Consider the following 21,481-nt stretch of genomic DNA (forward strand, 5'->3'; position numbering starts at 1 on the left):
CTCGTGGAGAGGGCACTGGAGTGGGAGTCAGGATTACCTGCTTTCTAGACAAAGCTCTGGCACTAGCCTGCTCAGCAACCTTAGGCAAGTCACGTCTCTATGTGCCTCAGTTTCCCCATCTATAAAATGGGGATAGTAATACTGACTTCCTTTGGAAAGTGCTTTGAGATCTACTCATGAAAAGCGTGACGTAATAGGTAGGTGGTATTACTAAAACACAGGAAGTCCAGGAGAATAATTGCAACTGCAGGAAGCATTAAGGACAGAAGAATGGAATTACACATTTTATCCTGCACACTGGGACTAAACACCCCAGTCTTGCAAACGTGCCAAGAGGTAGTCATATCCCAATTCTGCAGCCCTTATGCACGTGAGTTGAGGTCCAGGGGAGCACTCAAGGAAGCAGAATTGGGCCCACAAATCACTATTGGGGTAAATATTTGAAATGTCCATCTTATCCGGCACAGCACTCTTTAGCACCATGCTGGGATGCTGATTCTGAATTACCCAGCTCTGCTTCCTGCAGCATCTTTATTAACCCAGTCACATCCTCGGGCTCTTCTTTTGGGTTTTATGCAGGCAAAACTCCCCTTTACTTCAGCTTGAGCAAGGACTGAGTTGAAAATGAAATAAAACCTCAGGACGTGACCCATGCATGTTAACGCAATGGCATTCATTCCGAGTTCTGCTATATGGGCAAAGCCCTAGCAGAGGACATAAGTCGACTGTCCTTAACAGAGAGAACCCCACAATGATGTTACAGTTATTCTCAGACAAATGATCTCTTTGTAAATGGGGAGAAAACGACATTCCAGCCACACCTATGAATTAGAAAGTTGTAATCAAGAATAATAACCCTCCCCCCTTTCCTGGAGCTGCAGAATCTACCCCCACACAGCATCTGACACTAATGTGATTTACTCCTGTTTGCTGATGGAGGATTCTGGCGATAAAATTTAATGTGGAGGAACAAGGTGCATTTAAGCAAAGCTGTAAACATCTCTAATTCTATTTAAAGCTATAGAGTGCAGCTCATTAACATTTAACAATCTGCCACAAAATCGGTGTGGTGCTAATAGAGCTGCATTTGTTAAAATTTCGGCACCAGGCCATGTTTTACCAATGACAACAGAAGGAGTAGCCCAAATAGTATGATTCAGCAGAGTCCAACCGCTGCTCCATCAGGTTTTAAAAGAGTCCTCTTGGGAGCTCCTGGCACCTAAAAGGAGGGCAGGCCACATTCAACTCTGCAGTAACTCCAGGGAAGCCAGAAAAGTTGGACCGGAGATGTATTTGGCCCTGTGTTTCCTATTAAATTGACTGGACACGGCATTCTCCTGTCAAGGGATGTTATGCCCAATGAATTTTCTTGTTTGTACGTCTTTCAAAATGAATTGTATAGCTATTTAAAAATGGACCATTATTTGGAGGGCAGGGACAGGGTTTTTTCCCTATAACGTGCTCTGAAATTCCTAACTCTGGGGGGACTCTGCTAAGAAAAGCATAAGAATAGAGCTACGTGAGCACAGCTTTGGTATGTGGTTCTGCTAAGAAAAGGGGCTGTGATAGTCCAGCCTCCCCTCCCTCAAATGATCTTCTCCACCGGGCTAGATTAACCCTGCCATCCACCCCAAGAAAGGGAATAGCCCAGGAGCAGGGCAGAGGCTGAACTCTAACTCTGGCAAGCATAGTCCCGTCTCTGCTTTCACTCGCTCCAGGAGGAAGTAAACTGCTGTGGTACATCTTACTTCCTGCTCTGCGCTGGCTCACAGAAGGGGCGAAGGCTCCACCTACTCCTTGCTCAGGAAGGCTAGTAGCAGCCTGTCCATGACTGCTCTCCTCCAGTGCAGGGTCTGCCCATGGGGGTAGCCCACGCAGAGGATGATGAGAGCTCATTACATCCCCTTATAGCCTTGCAACCTGGGCTCACAATGGAGTTCTCTCTGTTTGGAAGTCTATCGGCCTCCTACAGTATGAAAAACTATTTTTTATTCTCATTGCGGCAACTTCCGAGGGAGAAATGGAGGGGGGTGCTGGGTTCCATTCTGCCTCATCAGTCAGTCTCCAACATTGTCAACAGCTCGCAGCTTGAGCGCATGGTGTTGAACACTTGGGAAATGGAACAGAAATGAGAGGGAATGGGCCCACCGTGTCAGGACCATTTAAAAAAACTAGGGAAATTCCCATGCAAAAGCATTGGCATGGTCCAGTTAAGGTTGCAGCCACAGAGTATGTTTTGAGTGTAAGTTACCATTTAAGAACATTTGGAGTTAAAGAAAAAAATTAGAAACCCAGGAAATTCAGAATTAAGGTTAAACTGACAAGAACTCAAGTATTTGAACGTTTGTAAATTAACAGGTAAGGTTCCCAAATGACTTAACCTCTGCTCCCCATGGCCATCCCAGTTTTCCTTTTGTCGTTCCTTTTGGTGGCTACTTGGTAAGGTATGAATACTGTAGAATAAAAGGTATGAATAAAAACATTTTCATGTCCCTCACCCCCATTCTAGAAACAAGGGGAGGCTCTTTTTTTTTTTTTTTTTTTTTGTGTGCAGGGGAAAATGGGATTAATGCGTTCTTAAAGTTAAGCACATGCTTACGCACCTTGGTGAATCTTTCTCAATAATTATTGGAGCTAGTCGGAATTTTTTTTATGGAACATTTCTCTGTTGGAAAATGCTGATTTGCTGAAGGCAAAACATTTCATGGAAATGTGCCGATTTCGATGAAATTGTGTTTCAAGAGAGAAATTTTTTAAAAAGTGTTTTGGTAAGGTCAAATTTTGACCTCTTTGGAATGGAATGTTTCAATTTTCTGTTTACAAACAACTTTTCATTTCAATTATTTAACATTTTATGTTACATATGTTTTTTTTTAAAAAAAAGTCAAAATCACAAAGACAACCTTTTGATTTAACCTAAATTAAATGATTCAAGGGACTCCAAATGAATTTTTGGATTTTTTTTTTTTGCAGGAAATTCAGATTTTTTTTTTTGTTTTATTCCATTTTGGAATGGAAAGTCGGAAATCATGGAATTTCGCACTCAATATCCATTTGACCTTTCTACAGCAAGCAAAAAATTCTACAGAGGCTGACTGAACTTCTCACCGAAAAGGAAAAGGTAATTTATTTAGCTCAATCAACTGTTAATGTGGGAAATTAGATATAGGCAAGACTACACATAACTTTAATACATGAACAAAGGTATTCATTAAAATATTGGGCAAAGATTAAACATGGAGTAGTGCATTTTTCTAAACAAGGGGCCCAATGTCCAGCTGTTTGTGACTAAAGTTGTTTAAAACCTAGATTTTGGGATATTTTCATAAATAAAAGCACATGACCAGTTCATTGATGTTTATGGGGTCAGATTATTCATGAAAATGAAATTCATCAGTGTGCACATGGACAAAGCATCTTTTCAGTTTTCTGTACAAGGTGAATTTCACCTGTTGGGGGCATTCAGTCGATAACCAGATGTTCCAAAAATGTCCATAATAATCCTTGAATGTTTCATGAATTTTAGCACAAATTATTATTGATTAAAAGATTCCACTGGAAGAGTGTTGTTAACCTTTGGTTAGTCTCACATTCATAATGTGTGTCACCCAATGAGAAGCAGGAAAAATATCATCCCACTTAGATAGACAACACCATCCTCTGAATGGCAAAATGAACATTTTCTCAACAGCTCACAAGCCTGAATATTATTCATTCAAATAGTTACTAGCAACAAACTACTTACAGAAATCGGGGCCAGCTTGAGAATGATTGGTTGTTCTGAAAAGGGGCTGCATATGGTATTAATATTATACAACAAGTTTACCTAGTTGTTCTTAACATTTTCTCTTTCCAAAGCAACTTAGCTAAGATGGAAACACACACATGACTGCATTATACATACCATGTTTACAAGATAAATTATGTTGACTATGTAAAATATTATGTACCTATTAAAAAAAGAGGTTTAAAAACCTGATTTATACAAAAACTAATCTCTTCCAAGGGAACCCTCATAAAAGGCAAAATTGTGCTCTCTACATGCAAAACTTCTGCCATCCTAGCTGTGCAATGGGTGAGGCAGGGGTTCTGCAGAAATAATACAATGTGATTAAAAATTGTATAGTAACATACTATATATTCAACAGCTCAGTATTAAAGTTGCATACATGACCTCAACTTTATACTTCCTGATTTATTTATTTTTGAGTGCTTGACTTTGCAACATTAAGTAGTGTGCTCTTAATGTAGTTTCTTTGCATGGAATTTCCTAGGTTGTTTTGACAGACTAAAATAAAATAAAGTAGTGCCTTACATGGTCAGTTTGGTTAGGCAGTGTAAGAATGCCCAAAGTGAAAAAAGGGCATGCCATAAATACAGGCGTGATCTGTCTGTGTGCACCTGAGAGCACAATTTTGCCCAAATCCACCACAGACAAAATATCAACTCACAATCTTAGGCAAAAATGAACGAGTGGGGAACGTGATTTTAGAATACAAGGGAGAGATCTTCAAAAGCACTAGGGGATTTTGGAGTGCAAATACCTTCTTCTTTCAGTGGGACTTGTGATCCTAAACAGGCAAAGGTCAGCCCCTCCCACACAGCACACGCACCTGTTGCTGCATCTGCAAGAACTTTGGGGAGGGTTTGCAGCTACAGGCAGCAGGGGGCGCCACACACTGCATGGGGGACTCAAACCTGCCCTTTGGGCTCTTAGGTGCCTTTCTAAAGCCGCACTGCGAGGGGATGGGGGGGGGGTTCATCAGAATGGCAAGGACTGTTCAAATCCCCAGGCAATACCAGAATTGAAGCATTAACTACCGCATGCTACATCGATGTGAAACTGTCATTCTAAAATGGCTAGTGCCCATTCCCAGTCCTTGCACTTGGGCCTGTCGCTGGATTTCAGCAGCTACAATGTATGTGTTAACCGGTTGGAACCGATCTGGATCGGACAGGGATAGAACCCAACCCACACTCTGCATCTCATGCTGCCTTGGGTGACTCTAGCTAAGTGCTATAGTTGGGGGGCATCCCCAGTGCAGGAGGAGTGGAAAATACTTCCCATAGGCTGCAAATGAGGATCTACAAGGCTCCAATCCAGCGGGGACATCTGCTACTGCTGGTCTATAATTCTGTGTGGCTTCCTTGGCTCTGCTGCTACAAGCCTCTCCCCTTGGGAAGGGCAGAAGGCTGTGACTTCACTCAGGTCACACTCTGCCCGTGGCCCTCAAGGCTGCAGAGGGAGAGGGCTGGTGTTCTGCTCAGTGCACTAGCCCCTGCTACCACTGGGAGACTCCTGGTTGTGCTCCAGCGCCATCAGGCAACCCTCTCCCTGCAGCAGGTGGGCTCCAGGCAGTAAGCAGAGCCCAAAGGGCAGGTTAGAGTCCCCCCATGCAGTGTGTGGAGCCCCCTGCTGCCTGTAGCCGCAAACCCTCTCCAAAGTTCCTGCAGATGCAGCAACAGGTGCGTGTGCTGTGTGGGAGGGGCTGACCTTTGCCTGTTTATGTGTGTGAGTGTGGGTCAGGGGACGCTGAAGGGGGGGTAGCCAAGCAGGAAAGGCTCCCTGCGTGTGGATTGGGTTTCAGAGCCTGGGCCAGAGGTTAGGAATCTGGGGGGATGGGACCTGAGAGAGGTTTCACGACTGGGTTGGGTTGGGAAGGAAAGGGGGGTGAGGAGTGCTGCACTTTGGAGGGGGTAGTTTTTGAGCTAAAGGGGAGCTTCTCCTTTACGTTGTCACCCTTCTTCCCCACTCCTCCCATCCCTGCAGATACCTCTGACCTGGTTTTCTGTGTCCTCCCCTCATCAACATCTCTCCTCTCTTCCCCTGCACTTGGCACACTGGCTGCAGGGTAGCGTCTGACCATTTCAGAAGTGGGGTCCCAGCTGCGCACTGTTGGGCACTGTTACCTGGCTGTGACATCATCAAAAAAGGCCCAGCCAGCCCGTGAGGATGCAGCTTTTGCCAATCTGGTCAAGATTTTCAAAAAATAAGGGCCCAAAAGTGCGGCTCCAAAGTCCATATGTAGGAGCTTCAATAAGTGGCCTGATTTTCAAAAGTGCTGAGCCCCCAGCAGCTCCCGCTGACGTCAGAGAGAACTGCTGAGGGCTCTGCACACTCAAAACAAGGGTCTCGGGAGCCTAAAGGGGATGTAGGAGCCTAACATTGAAAATCTTGGCTTTGGTGTCCCCACCCAGAGACGAATTACACATGGGCCATGACCTGGAGAGGCAGAAGGGAGCCCAACTCCCACTGACCTGCAATGGGTGTTGTGCCTTAACACTCACATGTTCTTTTGAAAATCCCAGCCCATGTCTCCTCCCTGGTGGAGCGCTCTGCAGTGCGTTTGCCAGAGATCAGAGAAAGAGAGGCCCTGGGGCTCAGCACCCACCTTCTTTTAAACTAAAGGAGAAAGGGGATCCATGCTCATCAATTCAGAGAACAGAAAGAAGTGAGATGTCTTAACATCCTGGGCCCAACTCACAACACATTAGGCGGCTCTAGGCTCAACTCTCTACCCGCCCTGGTCTGGGCAGATTTGTAGAGGGTGAAGCGGGTGGATGAGTTTGCCTAGACCTGGATGGGAAACAGCTTTCCTTTCCCTATGCTTTTCAAGATATCCCCCCGCCCCAAAAATCCCATCCAAAATCTGGATAAGTCAAAATCTTCACAAATTGGGCATGTGGAGGGCAGGTGGCCGGAAATTGGTTCGGGTCAATTGAAATGGTTTGTTTCAGTAATCTCAAAACCTTTTGTTTCAATGCTGACCATTTTTAATTCTTTTTTTTTAACTATCATTAGCTTCGATTTAAAAACAAAGAGTAGTTTTAAACCAGAATTCTTTAGTTAGAAAATATCAAAATGAAAAGTTTTGACAATTTCAAAACTTGAAAAGAAATTTTTTTTTTAGTTGAAAAATTCATTAAAACCAACTCTTTCCTGGGCAAAGTTCTGGTTTTGATAAATTGGCATTTTCTGATTTTTCACCGAAAAATTCCTCACCAGCTTGACTCTTGCCCTGGGCGTCAGGCTTACCGTGGTAGATCCAATCACCGGAGCTTCTGGGCTTGCTTGGCTATGGACATCTCTATCTCAACTGGTCTCTTTTGTGTTCAGATCTCAGATTTGCATGGAAGTGGAAATAACATTGCAAATGACCCAGGGTGCTGCTGAGTGCTACAGAAAGGGGTTCTGTGGCAATGGTTTGTCATTTTACACTTGCTACATTTCCTTTCAACTACAGTTTTTTAAAAACTTTCATAAAAAATCGAAGTGCATGAATGGAAGTAAAAAAATAAGAACATTTGTATGATTTTTTATAAATAAACAGCACAGCAAGAATTAAATACAACGCGGCCAAAGAACATTTAGCCAGACACCGGCTTTTACAGCTTGTTCTCCTCAAACAGGATCTGGGCGTAGACCGTCGTGGTGGGCACACCTTTGGCTGCCTGATGGGGCTTGATCAGCTCAAGTTCGGCGTACGTTAAGTTCTCCTCTGCAATTTTAGGCTACAAAACAGAACCACAAAATAGAACCATAGGGTTAGAAAGGATTGCAAGGATCATCATATCTAACCCCCTGCCAAGATGCAGGATTTGTTGTGTCTAAACCATCCAAGACCGACGGTTATCCAGCCTCCTTTTGACACAACCGTCCTAGGCATCTGTTCCACTGTCCTACTGGCCTTACGGTTAGGACGTTTTGCCTGAGATTTAATCTAAATTTAAAATAAATAGTTACAAGGTTCTTATGGCCCTCCCAGTGGGACGGCTGAGTACGAAGGACTGCTGTAGTGTCTTACCCAATGAGCCAGATTTTAAAGGTGTTCAGCTGCCTACCTCCTATGAATTTCACTGGGAACTAGATGGGTAAATACTTTAAAAAAATCTGGTTCAATAGGCCTTCTTTTCCTCTCAGCTCTACGCTGCAGCAAACCAGTTTACTCCTCACTAGAACTTGCTTGGGGTTGGCGGGAAGGAAGAGAGAAAAAAATCATGAACATCTGTCAAGGTTCCTTCCCCACTCTGAACTCTAGGGTACAGATGTGGGGACCTGCATGAAAACCTCCTAAGCTTACTTTCACCAGCTTAGGTTAAAACTTCCCCAAGGTACAAATTAATTTTATCCTTTGCCCTTGGATCCACTGCCACCACCAAACTTTAACTGGGTTTACTGGGAAACGTAGTTTGGACACGTCTTTCCCCCAAAATCCTCCCAACCCTTGCACCCCACTTCCTGGGGAAGGTTTGGTAAAAATCCTCACCAATTTGCATAGGTGACCACAGACCCAAACCCTTGGATCTTAGAACAATGAAAAAACATTCAGTTTTCTTACAAGAAGACTTTTAATAGAAGTAAAGGAATCACCTCTGTAAAATCAGGATGGTAGATACCCTACAGGGTAATTAGATTCAAAACATAGAGAATCCCTCCAGGCAAAACCTTAAGTTACAAAAAAGACATACAGACAGGAATAGTCATTCTATTCAGCACAGTTCTTTTCTCAGCCATTTAAAGAAATCATAATCTAACACATACCTAGCTAGATTACTTACTAAAGTTCTAAGACTCCATTCCTGTTCTATCCCCGGCAAAAGCAGCATACCGACAGACACAGACCCTTTGTTTCTCTCCCTCCTCCCAGCTTTTGAAAGTATCTTGTCTCCTCATTGGTCATTTTGGTCAGGTGCCAGCGAGGTTACCTTTAGCTTCTTAACCCTTTACAGGTGAGAGGATTTTTCCTCTGGCCAGGAGGGATTTTAAAGGGGTTTACCCTTCCCTTTATATTTATGACAATATTTTTGTGGGGAATTTGTACCTATTTTTTTTTTCCAAAATTTTGCAATTTGAATTTTTGTTTTTGTATTTCTCAATTCAAAAGTTCAGTATTTGAAAAGTGGCCACCAGCCGTGTGGTTGGTCAGAAAAATGTTCCATTTCCCCCTTTATTTTCAAATTTCGAAGTATTAGAAATTTCTACCAGCTGTGCTCCTCACATGCACCAGTGTCCATCACACAACAATCAGACTCAGAGGCAGCCACTTTTACTCGCTGTTATTGGTATGTCGTGTTTTTACATTACCTAAAACTCTCCTCAGTGCCTTACAGAGTAAGCCAAAGGCCAGTTTCTCCTCTTACCCTGACTGTACACCACTGTGGTGCTTGACTTCAATGGGGTCTCTCCTGTTTTAGATGAGGTCAGACTTAGGCCAAGGTCCCTGCCCCAAAGAGGCTAAAGCATTGTTAAAATTGGTGAATGTTTGACCCAAAACAAGATACAGACAACTGAGTTAACATGTGTCGTTTTATTTAACTAATTATAAATATGCCACAGAACAGCCATCAGGTGATATATCACTGTTCAATTCATCTGGATTCAGACTGGTTTCAGGACATGGGACCTATATCCTGGGTCTTCCAGTCTCTCACACTCTGAAGTGACTAGTGTTGATATATGCAGTGTTGTAGCCGTGTCGGTCCCAGGATATTAGCGGGACAAGGTGGGTGAGGTGATACCTTTTTTGGACCAGCTTCTGTTGGTGTGAGAGACAAGCTTTTGCGCTTACACAGAGCTCTTTTTCAGACTCTGTGACTATTCCCTCTGAGTCAGTCCCTTAATCCTCTTCTGTTGCTATTATCTGGACTCTCTTCATTTTTGCCTTGAATATCACTCAGTATCTGTGTTTATTTTCAGATATACTTGCTTGCGTTTTTCCAGCACAAATCTCATTTCATTATATCCTCTCCATAGGTCTGTTCCTGCACCCCTGTCCTCGGGTTGAGTCTGCTGAGGAAGTGGTATCTCGTTGAAGTCAACTCACAGGAAGAGGGGCTAGGTGGGTGCGTAAGGGTGGTTTGCAGGATTAGGACCAATGGCCTCACTCCTGCAAACACTCATGTGTTTATCTTCGAGTACATGAGTAAATCCCATTCAACCTCAATTTCTGCGTGGCACAATGCTGCAAAACTGGGGTATCAAATATCTGTTCATTTTCATAGATCATAGATGTTTAAGGCCAGGAGGGCCTATTGTGATCATCTAGTCTGGCCTCCTGCATGATCACCCAGTGATTCTTGTGTCAAGTTCGGACCTCGTGACTGAGCTAGAACATCATTTTTACAAAACGTGCATCCCATCTTGATTTGAAGACTCCAATGTTGGAGAATCCATCACATCCCTTGATGGATCCAACAGTTAGTTACCCTAACTCTTAAAAAGGTACTCCTTATTTCTAGCCTGAATCTGTCTAGCTTCAACTTCCAGCCATTGGATCTTGTTTTGCCTTTCTCTGCTAGACTGAAGTGCCCTTTGGAGGTTTCATAATCGTCTGTGCCCCTCACGCCCCCCCCCAGCTGGCTTTTATTTAATACAAAACCTAAAATAGGGAGCTCTGCTAATTTAATGTCCCATTAATCAGAACAGTAAGAATACGCAAAGCATTTAGGCTACAATGTAAAACATACAGCACGAGATCCACCCTAAAAGCCTGAAGTGACTGGGAGTTTTGCCATTGCCTTCAATGAGAACTGGAGTGGGCCCTAAATGTAAAATTGCATGATGCAGGTGGAGACTCTTCCAAGACTGAATCTGGTGAGCTTTGGCAAACTGGTCATTGCCAGTTTAAAGCTCTGCATTGCTCAAGACTGTGCCAGTTCATCCTTTGCAATGAAAATGTTTACATAGCTTTGTAGAAATCAATAGCTAGGGGCAAACTCAACCCATGTTTGCCTTCCCCTCTGCTGTTTAATTACATTTCATGTTTGTTTCCATTTAGAAAATGCCGTGTGTCCTAAAATAGCCACCCGACGCCCAGCTCATGTAAATTTTAGAACTAAGATTCATGAAATCATATTGTCCAGGTGTTTTATTATATTATCTCAAAATTGCATTGTTTTTTAGTGTAGATTATCTCTTTATTCCTACTTTATTCTATTATGTTTGGATATGAAAAATAACACTAGATTCCCCAAAACAGGTCATCGGGCAACGTTGGCTGATGTGTTGCTTTCATACATTTTTATGATGTTCCTATAGTAAACATAATTTAATAAAGCCAAAACATACTAAATAAATAATTGCATCTAGAAAAGCAATAAAACCAAATAAAATTAGTACTTTCATAAGTGGAAAAGGTACTGCAATTACTGCTACAAGCAACAGCACACCATAAAATGTGTAGAATAATTTCCCATATGCATATTTCTAGTATGTAATAATTTGATTGAAAATATGAGGAAACACACAGGAGGTTCAAAATTGAGAAGTGTGTACAGCTTTCAGCAAAGGATGTGTAATAACAGTACATGGGAGCCAACACTATTTTAAAGGTCCTATAATATCTAGGGTTTTGTGTGTGTGTATGTGTGTTGTGGGGTTCCAGCCACTTTTCTGTATTTCACTCATTGGCCATGTGTTTAATACTATTTTGCTGATTTGCTTATCTGAAAATACATTTTCAGACAGGCAGGCAAAGAAAACGAATTCTGCAACTCCTCCTCTCGTTTACGTTTGATAGCATTTTGGCAAGGTAAGAGCTGGGAAAATGCCACCCCTCTGTTACCGGAACGGTACCACTCCCTTAATAACAAAAAAACTCACCAGCAGGGCTGGAAGATGAGAGAAATGAACGACTGGCCATTCACCCTCTATGTTTCAAAGAAGTGTGTGGGTTAGTTAGCAATGCAACCACAACTATGACTGACCACATTGCTACGCACTTTGGAAAATTAGACGGTTGGTCTAAAATGGTGTCAAAAATGAATTCTTCGGAATCTAAATCACTTCCAAAGCAAGGTTTCTAGATTCAGAGCCTTCATCTTGGTAAATATCATTTTTTCAGGCTTCGTGATCAATACAGTGTAACATACATCACAGAATCATAAAACTAAGAAGAACCATCATGATTCTCCTTCCAAGTCTTCTTCAGGTTAGTTTTTAAGTTACTCCAGTAATGAGGCTTCTCCAGGGAGACTATTCCATAGAGCTCACCGCTAGCTATATCTTTCCTGATAGTCAGCCTGCATAACTCACTCTCTGAGATGTTAGAGTTGAGCTGGAAAAGACTTTTTTTAAAGTGGGTTTGTACCATTTATCGCTTTTTTATGGCTTACAAAAAAGGCCTGAAAGATGTGAGGTTTAAAAAAATAATTATTGTTTAATTTTGACCTTAGAATTATCAGGAATGTCAAGTCTGGCTTAGCTAGAGAACTTCTGGGAGGTCTCAGGGATGTTGATTGTGAGCTCTAGCTGAAGGAGTGAAGGGTTTAGAACCTTTAAGCAAGGATATCTTTATCCAAAGTGGTAATTTTGAGCAGTCTGACAAAATAGCCCATGTTCCCCCCCTTCTTAATAGCTGAACTTTCACTCTCTCGGCTCTTGTGATCTCACCATTTTGCTAGCTCTCTGCTTCCAACCCCTGCTGAATGTGAATTTCTAATTTAAAAAACAAGCAGATTTTTTTTAAACCAGCCATTTGGGCTTCCTCTATCCATCGTAAAGAGGCAAAAGAGGCCCAAACCTGATCGATTCCACTTGGGGGTCATTTTTAAATCTCAATGGACAGAAAAACTTCGGCAACTACTGCATCAGCTTCAGATGTTAGCAATGAAGTTCAGTGTCTCCACATTCTTGCACCACTATCAGACTGCCATGGTGAATGACTCTAACAAGGGCGAGATGGAGAGAAAGTGTTATATTTACTTCCCCGGTGAATTACCACCTGTTTATTTTCTGGCCTGCACAAATACATGAGTCCCAAACAGGTACCTCAGAGAGCTGCGTAAATATAAAATTTATACTAGCTCTTGTGTACTACAGAAACCCTTCAGAGTGAAACCCTCCTCTGCCTGGCTGCACTGAACTGGGGGTGTGTACAGACTAGGAGAGCGGGAATGAAGCAGTACCAGTTGTACATTAACTCCCAAAGCTGTCTTGCCAACAGCTGACTCGGTAGCTCAGGGTGGGTGACTGCACTGTGCTGTCAGGTGTCGATTGCTACTTCAGAGAAAAGACGATTAGCTTAAAAATGCCACATGTAGACATGAGTTGTGACATTGCTTCTTTGATCCAAATGCTCTCTGACATGAACCTTTCCAAGTCTCCCCCCAGCCCGAATCCAATCTGGTCTCTCAAGAGTTGAGTTTTTCAACCATGCCCAGATGCTATAAATTACTTTTTCCTTGGTATTTTCCCAAATGGACACTCTTTCACTCATTTTCTTTTGCACATGCCAGACACAAAGCTTGGGTCCTTTCCACTTGATATTTGAGTAACATCCTGTTTTGCACTCCTGCTCTGTGACCGCTCCACATGAAGAGGGCTGATGTTATCCAGATGGTGCAGCTCAGACACATAAATATACAGTGTCACATCCAAATATTTACAGCAGCAAAAAGCATTGACAGGCCTCTCCAGGCCAGATGAAACTGTCCCAGCCCAAGGACAGATCATTGGTCCTCTCTGCAGAAAGGCAGCATAAATCACAGAGTGCAAGGGAATGAAACTGAAGAGACACCCTCAGTCCAGATAGTCTTTTGTGCAAACCCCAGGCTGTTGGAGCCAGGACTATGTGGGACAGCTGCCATGTGGGCCAGCCCTGGGAATTGAACTGGGGACCTCCAAAGGGAAAAACATGAGTCTCTATAGCTTGCGCTAAAGAGCTAGTATGTGTAGTGGGGGGCTGTAACAGACTCTCATCTTCTCTCAGGAGGGTGCGGTGGGAGGACGTGTAGCATCCACTGGCCAGTGGCTTATACATATGCCCTACAGAATGCCCTGTAGGAATTCCCATGGTTAATGTTGCCAGATGCAGCATGAACTCCTGCTCAGTAGCTTCTGCCTCCTCCTATGGGGCACAGGGGGATTGAAGGGAGCAGCACACAGCTCTTTGGGGCAGAGCCATTGGCATCATGATACTCCGTGTGGCTGTTCTGCTACAGGGAATGAGCTCTTGGGAGCCACAAGCTTTCCTCGGGATTCTCTACAGATCCTTAGGATGGTGGGGCTGACGGACCACGTGCCCCACCCCTGAAGAGGCTGCTTTAAAGCCTCCTTTTCTCCAGCTGCACCTTTTTTCCCTGGTTGGAGGGAGGGGGTGGCGGATTCAGCTCACTGCATTCTTATGAGTCCTCAGGCCTTCAGCAGCCATGAGCCACATGGGACTTTGCAGGAAGGAATCTTCCTGGCTGCTCCAATCTCCTGATCTCCTGAGCCTCTGCAGGCCCTGGGACGGTGGAGCTCTTTCTGGGGATTTCCCCTTGTTTAGCAGATGGGGTGAGCACACGGGGGGCAGAGGAGGTTTTATTCATAGATCCCAAGGGCTGAAGGGACCATTGTGATCATCTACTCTGACCTCGTGTATAGCTCAGGCCATAGAACTACAAAATAATTCCTAGACCGGAGCTTTTAGAAACACATCCAGTCTTGATTTTAAAATTGCCAGTGATGGAGAATCCACCACAACTCTTGGTAAGTTGTGCCCATGCTTAATTATCCTCACTGTCAAAAACGTACGCCTTATTTCCAGTCAGAATTTGTCTAGCTTCAACTTCCAGCCATTGGATCGTGTTAGAACTTTCTCTGCTAGATAGAAGAGCCCATTATTAAATATTTGTTCCCCATGAAGGGACTTATAGACTGTGATCAAGTCACCTCTCAACCTTCTCTTTGTTAAGCTAAATAGACTCAAGGAGCTCAATCTATCACTATAAGGCAGGTATTCTAATCCTTTCGTCATTCTTGTGGCTCTTCTCTGAACCCTCTCTGATTTATCAACATCATTCTTGGATTGGGGGCATCAGAACTGGACACAGGATCCCAGCAGTGGTCACACTAGTGACAAATACAGAGGTAAAATAACCTCTTTACTCTGACTCGAGATTCCCCTGTTTATGCATCCCAGGATCACATTAGCCCTTTTGGCCACAGCATCACACAGGGAGCACATGTTCAGCTGATTATCCACCATGACCCCCAAATCTTTTGTTTTTTGTGAATGCTAGTGCAAATCCCATTGACTGTGAGAAGCCCCAGGGGATTCTTGCTACCCAGGTGGCACACAGGGACTTGGGCTCAATATTCAAACCTGAGTGACTAAAGCGAGGTGCTGAAATCCATATTTGGGCACTGTAGTGAGACAGAGTGGCCTCCCTCCGAGTAGGAAAGTGAGGGACTACTACACTCCCCATGGTGGGTGGAGCTACATCCGCTGCGCCCCCTCCCCCCACCCCACTGGAAGTCCTGAGTCTGGACAGGAAGTATAAAAGGACTGCCCGGAGCTCATCTGGGGCTGGAGCACCGGAGGGAGCAGAGGGCTCTTCCAGGGAGCTGGGCTCTCAACAGGATCTCAAAAGAGGCTTTGAGTGGAGCTGCGTCCTGCAGCCAGAGGAGACAAATAAATGCCCCGAGGAGCTGCCAGGACCACCATCAGACGAATGCCCTGAAGAGCTGTGGGGACTGCCGGCAGCTGAGTACCCCGAGGAGACAGAGGACCTTTGGACTGCAGAGCCCTACGCTCAGATTGCGGAAGGAAGTAGCCCAGGGGAACCAGACTCTGGTCCAGTTCTGCTTCCGGAGTGTGAGTCAGCGTGTTGCAGTGGGATTCCCTGCTGACCCAGTGGCGGAACACTCTGCCACAGTTAGGGCCCTGGGCTGAGACGCGGTGGAGTTGGGTGGGCCCGCATCCCCCTATTCCCTGCCATTTCACCTCTGGAGTGACAGCCTCCCCACCTGAGGCCCAAGAGGCCTGCGTTTGTCTGCCGTGCACCCGAGCCAGGACGCCAGATCCCAGACTGCTTTGTCTGCTGTGTCTGGTCTGCCCCTGCCTAAGGGCCTGGAGCTCACAGACTGTGTTCCGCCCTGCCCAGGGAGACAGTACTCCCTTATAGACTGTTAATTACTGTTGGCCCCAGCCAGAAGGTGCCGGGCTATAGACTGTGCTCTGCCCCACTACGGGCCCGGAGTTTCTCCTACAAACTGTGACTTGCAGTCTGCCTGTAGTGAGGCAGAGTGACCTCCCTCCCCATTTTGTATGTTCCACACAAAGGAGCATGGGCAGGTGCAGAAGGTTTCCGAGACTCCTGCAGTCCTGTCCTTCCAGAGATCCCAAGAGCTAGGGAGGATGGACCCTTTCACCCTCAACAGCATTTGAGCAATGAAACAGTTTACAATTCAGAAGCAGAGATAATGCTACAGCCTTGGATTGAAAAGCCTGAGCTAAAAGATCCCATTTTGTTAACCAAGGCTTTAGCAGTCTCATCAACAACTATCTGTGATCCAACCACTGAAGGGGGTCAGTGTGCAACACTGAGAGCAAGTGGCCTACAAGAACACTTCACTTTCATTGAAATTTTCCAAACTGCTTGGTGCTGGTTTAACTGGCAAAACTCCTGTTGGCTTCAATAAGAGCAGAGTTTGGCCAACCCAAGGTGCTTTTGACAATCCCACACTTTATACCCAGCGGAAAATCCAGCCAGAAAGTCAGATTTTCCCTTGGAAGAGAGGAGTTTTAAAAATCGCTTATGCAGACACTTGTGACAAGTTAGCGCTTCTGCAAAGATGCAGCTGGATCTGCAAGTTGAATTAGTCCTTGGAAATGAAAGCAAAATGCAATTGCTGGCCAATGTGAGCTCTGAAATGTCAAGGGTTCAATTGAGTTTCCACATGAAGGGATCAATAAATATGACATTGGAATGTCAGATGCTGTCCTTAGAGTTAGAAATATGAATCGAGCTTTCCACGGTGGGGACGTCTGCTTGCCCAGGACAGAAGGGTCGTTTCTCTCACATAGCGTTCCCCCTCTCCAAGATAATGTATGTGCCCATTCTTTATTCACCAGGAAAGTAACTGCTAGAGGAAAATCCTACACTGTCATTGCACAGATGGACTTTGGCACTAAGCAGGAGGCTCGTCCATCCTTAGTTCAAACAGGTTTTAGCCCCTCTCAGTGTAATAGCTCATCCCTAGTATAATGCTACCAAAGTCATCAAAGTTACACTAGGGATGGATTTGGTCCACTGAGTCCCATTTTGATCACCTCCTCTTAAGAAGATATCATGGGGATTAAAAAGATCCCAAGAAGGGGAATAAAAATGGTTAGAGTTCTCCTGAGACTTTCATTAGAGAGAGAGACATCAAAAATGTCATTACACAAACTCATCTGCTAAGGGGTTTTGTATATTTTCAGTGCTTAGCCCAGTTCCATCCAAAGGTCTGACAAGGTTTCACAAACTGTTTCTGTTCATATGTGAAGCTAGGAGGATTTTTGGTCTTGGCGTGAAAGCCGCTGTGACTCAACAGGTTTGAATGCATTCTGCTTTGAATTTGAACCTGAATGTGAATGCAAACTTCAGGGAGTGCAAAAGAAATGTCCTCATGAACCCCTCAAATTCCCAACTGCTAATTTCACCACAACTCCTACAACGTGTTTCTGAGAAGAGATTGCAAAAACAAGATTTATCTAGTGTGGAAAGGAGATGAGTAATGGGACTGGATGAAAGGCTTCAAGATGACAGAGGGACTGTGAAAATGGATCAGTCCATTTTTCTATGTATATTTGCTCAATTTCATATCACTCCTACAGAGATCATTAATATCTTGAGAGTTCACAGCTGAGTCTGACACATCCTGGGAAAAATAACCTTTCCAAAAACACATGGCACAGTGTTTGACTCCTACTCAACAAGGGGGAGCGCATGTCTGATCATTCATGTGGTCAGACTCACCAGATCACTATGTCTATATATATATAATGTACAACATACTTCTCACTCAGGGAATGAACCAAACTCATCCCTGGTATAACCCCAACTGGAAAAATAATCATGCAAACGTACCAGTTTAGGCATATAATTGACTGCCTCACCGTTACCAGGTTAATAATTGTAATGGGGAAAACAACCTGAATGGCATTTTATTCAATCATTAAAAAAATCACTCACCCAAGGCACATAGATGAGTACAATGTTGTAGGTAAAGGATGAATTTGTTCCCATGCCTGCAAGAGGCTACAGCTAGAAAATGACTAGTTTAAAAATGTCACCCCAAAGTCACAATCAGATATTGGAAAGTGTTTCACCAAGCAAGGGTTTGTAAAGCAGCTAAAATCATGTCTTTGTATTTCACAAGCTTATATTTCTGAGACAGTAATTGGATTGTTTCTAATTCACGGATACTTAAACCCCTTAATTATGCTATGGTGCTAGCTCCTAGGACATACTATTCATGTTCTCCCTGCAGTGAGTGTGGAGTTACTATGGTTGACTGTAGTGCCAGGAACATTTTCCTGGAAGCTAACCGTCAAAGGGATGTTTGTTTAGGAAAACATAAGCTGTAATGCTTTTAACCTGCTCTGTGTAGGCATGCGCTCTCAGTGTCTTCTTAAGAAGATGACAGTGATGTGAAATATTTAACTACATTCACTATACTTAAAAGTAAATGCTTATTATGGGGAGCCACACTGAAGGAAAAGTTTGATTTATAGGGAAATATATGCACTAAGAAATATGACCAAATCATATCTTCCTTGGACATCTTCACTGGTTTCCTGTCCTCCTAGACTTAAAAAAACACCTCTGAGGTTTTGGAGTTGTCCTTTTGGAAGAAATGTTTGCAGGGGCTAGTCATGTTGATGAATTAAGCATTTGACTCTAATTTCTTCAGGGCAGGGCCTGTCCTTAGTGCTGTGTACTGTACAGCTACTGAGTGTTGTCAGCGCTTAGCACAGAATAATAATTAAGGCTGAGCTTTTCAAAGCTGCAACAAAATTTGGGCACCCAGTTAAAATTAATAGGAATTGGGAATCCAAAACTCCCCGATGGCTCTGAAAAAAATCCAGTTTAAAAGTAGGAGCTTTATAAGCATATATCAGAAAAGGGAGCCTGCATCAGCTTTTGGAAGTGTTCTGCCCTTGCTTACCTATAGCCAAAGTGACTTATTTAGCCCTGTCTCAGTCTTCTATAGCCCTGGACCTCTCCCCTCTCTCAGATGGCTGTGACATCATCAGAAAAGTCCAGGAAAAGGTATGGAAACCAAATCCTGAAGAAGTAAGACCCTTAATAATGAAACGGCTAGTGTGCTTTACCTTTCCAAAGCACTCGACTACTGTAGCTGAGGGAGTCATTTGTAAGAAATAATTTATCTGACCAATTTGGAGGCATGGAGAAGTTACGTAATTGGGCCACGGCCACACAAGTCAGTGGCTGAGCAAGGAATATTCCCAATCCTGTGTTTTAACCCCCAAACATTCCTCTCTTTAAAAACCTATATCTAGGTGTTCATGTCAGTGCTTGATTAAGGATTGCAGGCTATGGGTCTGATCCAAAGTCCATTAAGCCCATGGGGAGTCTTTGACTTTCATGGCTCAGGCCCTAAATTTGCTAAAGCTCAGCAATGTGACAGATATCAAAGATGTTTTATTGAGACTCTGTTCTGAAGCTGGAACTCTGTGCTCCTCCGAGGGCTTGGGCAACCAAAGCCAATCTCTGCGTGACAGCCGAAGGCCAGGCAAAACAACACAGATGAGGAAGCGTAAAACCATAAGACCAAACACTTCTGGATACGTGCAGACAGGACTCCCACTGGCTACAACAGAAGATCCCCAGGGGCATGGAGGGCAGAATTTGGCCCATGGCTTTCGGTCTTTCTTACTCTGAGCTTCTAGCATCCCATAAATATACATCCCTCCTTGCATTTCAGCATCTCTGCTTCCTTTGATCTGCGCACATCTCCTGCTGTCACTAAAGGGAAAGGACCGCAAGGGGAAGGCATAAGCATCAAGGGGACCATATAGTTTTTATTCCAGATAAAAGAAGAGCAATATGACTTGAGAAAAGTTTTTTAAAAGGCTTTTTGCAGGGCTGTGGATTTGAATGCATTATTATGTTTTTGGGGTTTTTTAATTTTCAATTGAGATTATGTCCATATTTTACGCAGGTTACCATATTCGTTTCTTTAATTCTTTTGTAAAATTCAACTGCAACCAATTCTAGCATATTAACAACAAAAGAAATTCTCTAGCTTATTATAAACATCCTTCCAGAAACCTAAAGCACATGTCCTCTGGAAACAATTTTGCTGGTATTTAGGTTATTATAAAACTTCTCCCACAACACTGGAATTATTTGGTAATGTGGCTCTGAGGCCTACCTTGATGGCTTAGGATTTCCCGAGCACTCTGTTTCCATCATAGTTGTGGTACCTTATCTCAGGTTGGGGGATGGGGAGAGGCTGCAAGAGAAGCTCACAACGCAACAGCTCTGTCTAAGCAAGTCTATCTTTCCACTATCATCAAGTGACCACACAGCACCTGTGAACGCAGATCTAGTGCAGAAGGCATTACTATGATGTCCTTTAGCCTAGCATAGGTAGCTGTGCCCTTGGGAGAATGCCAATAGGAAATATGCAGTAAGTGGTGCAAACAGCCCTCCATCCATGGCACACCTCCTCCTCAGGTGTGCCCTCAGATAAAGAGTGAACTGATGCGTGATTGAGGGTCACACAGTGCTGGGCTTCTTGAGAAGTTCTCCTGTCCAAATCCCTTGGGGGAGACAGCCTGCTCTGATGGTCAGTGAGAAAACAGGCGTCAGGACCTCTGGGACTTACTTCCAGCTCAGATGGAAAACTGCCTATGGGACCTCTGGCAAGTCAGTTAAGATTTCTGTGGTCCAGCTTATCCATCAGGGATCATAAGGACCATCTCCCCGAGGTGCCATGAGTGGTCACATGTCTAGAGCACTTTAATGATGGAACATGCCACATTATGCCCTGTTGCGTGGAAGGGGAGAGGAGTGCGTGTGTGTGTGTGTGTGTGGGGGGGGGGTGATTCCCACAGGGAGCATTAGGATAGTGCTGAGTTTCATTAAACTCTGAAAGGAGAAAAATGAATATTTCCCTTCTCACTTTCCCCTGTGCCTATGTAACTCCACTGATTTCAGGGGAGTCACTCTTGATTTCCACTGCTGTAACTGAGCTCAGAATTAGACCCGAATTTTCCTCTCACTTTCCCTCATAGCAATAACTACACTGATTCACACCAGATTAATCAAAAGTAGAATTTGATCCTTAACATTCAGACCTCTTTGAGTGATTTTTTTTTAACCAAAATCCTTGTGGTGGGCTTTTCTTGGGCATATGTTTTATTCCATTTTTAACAGCCCAGATCAAATTGCTATGGCCTACTTAGCGCTGTTCACTAATTTGGAATCTTAATTTTTGAGCACGCACCTTCAGTAACTCAGCTGGGGCACCTGAAATTTCAGGCACTTTTGAAAATTTGCATCTTAAATGTTTTGATGGAAATCTGAACATAACGGCTACAAATTTCTTGGTAATTTTTATGAACTGGCATAAGGAAATTGCTACAAAAGTGTAACAAATTCCTTGCACATTCATGTCTGTTAATTCATTTAGGCTGCATTATTAATCTGATTATGGAGAGATGTAATAACTGTTATTGATTATGGGACCTAGGCTTTCATTCCC

At 43.8% G+C, this 21,481-nt stretch overlaps 1 protein-coding gene across 1 annotated transcript in view; it reads right to left on the bottom strand.

Moving 5' to 3' along the window:
• Nucleotides 1-7,386: 7,386 nt before the first annotated feature.
• VSTM4 (V-set and transmembrane domain containing 4) overlaps nucleotides 7,387-21,481 on the bottom strand; it is a 53,760-nt gene continuing 39,665 nt past the window's right edge. The window contains exon 8 of the mRNA XM_077823060.1: nucleotides 7,387-7,512. Within this exon, the coding sequence (XP_077679186.1) occupies nucleotides 7,387-7,512 (126 nt within the window). The remainder of the gene's footprint in view (nucleotides 7,513-21,481) is intronic.

Source organism: Eretmochelys imbricata, chromosome 7, assembly GCF_965152235.1.
Source record: "Eretmochelys imbricata isolate rEreImb1 chromosome 7, rEreImb1.hap1, whole genome shotgun sequence".
Classification (NCBI taxonomy): domain Eukaryota; kingdom Metazoa; phylum Chordata; order Testudines; family Cheloniidae; genus Eretmochelys; species Eretmochelys imbricata.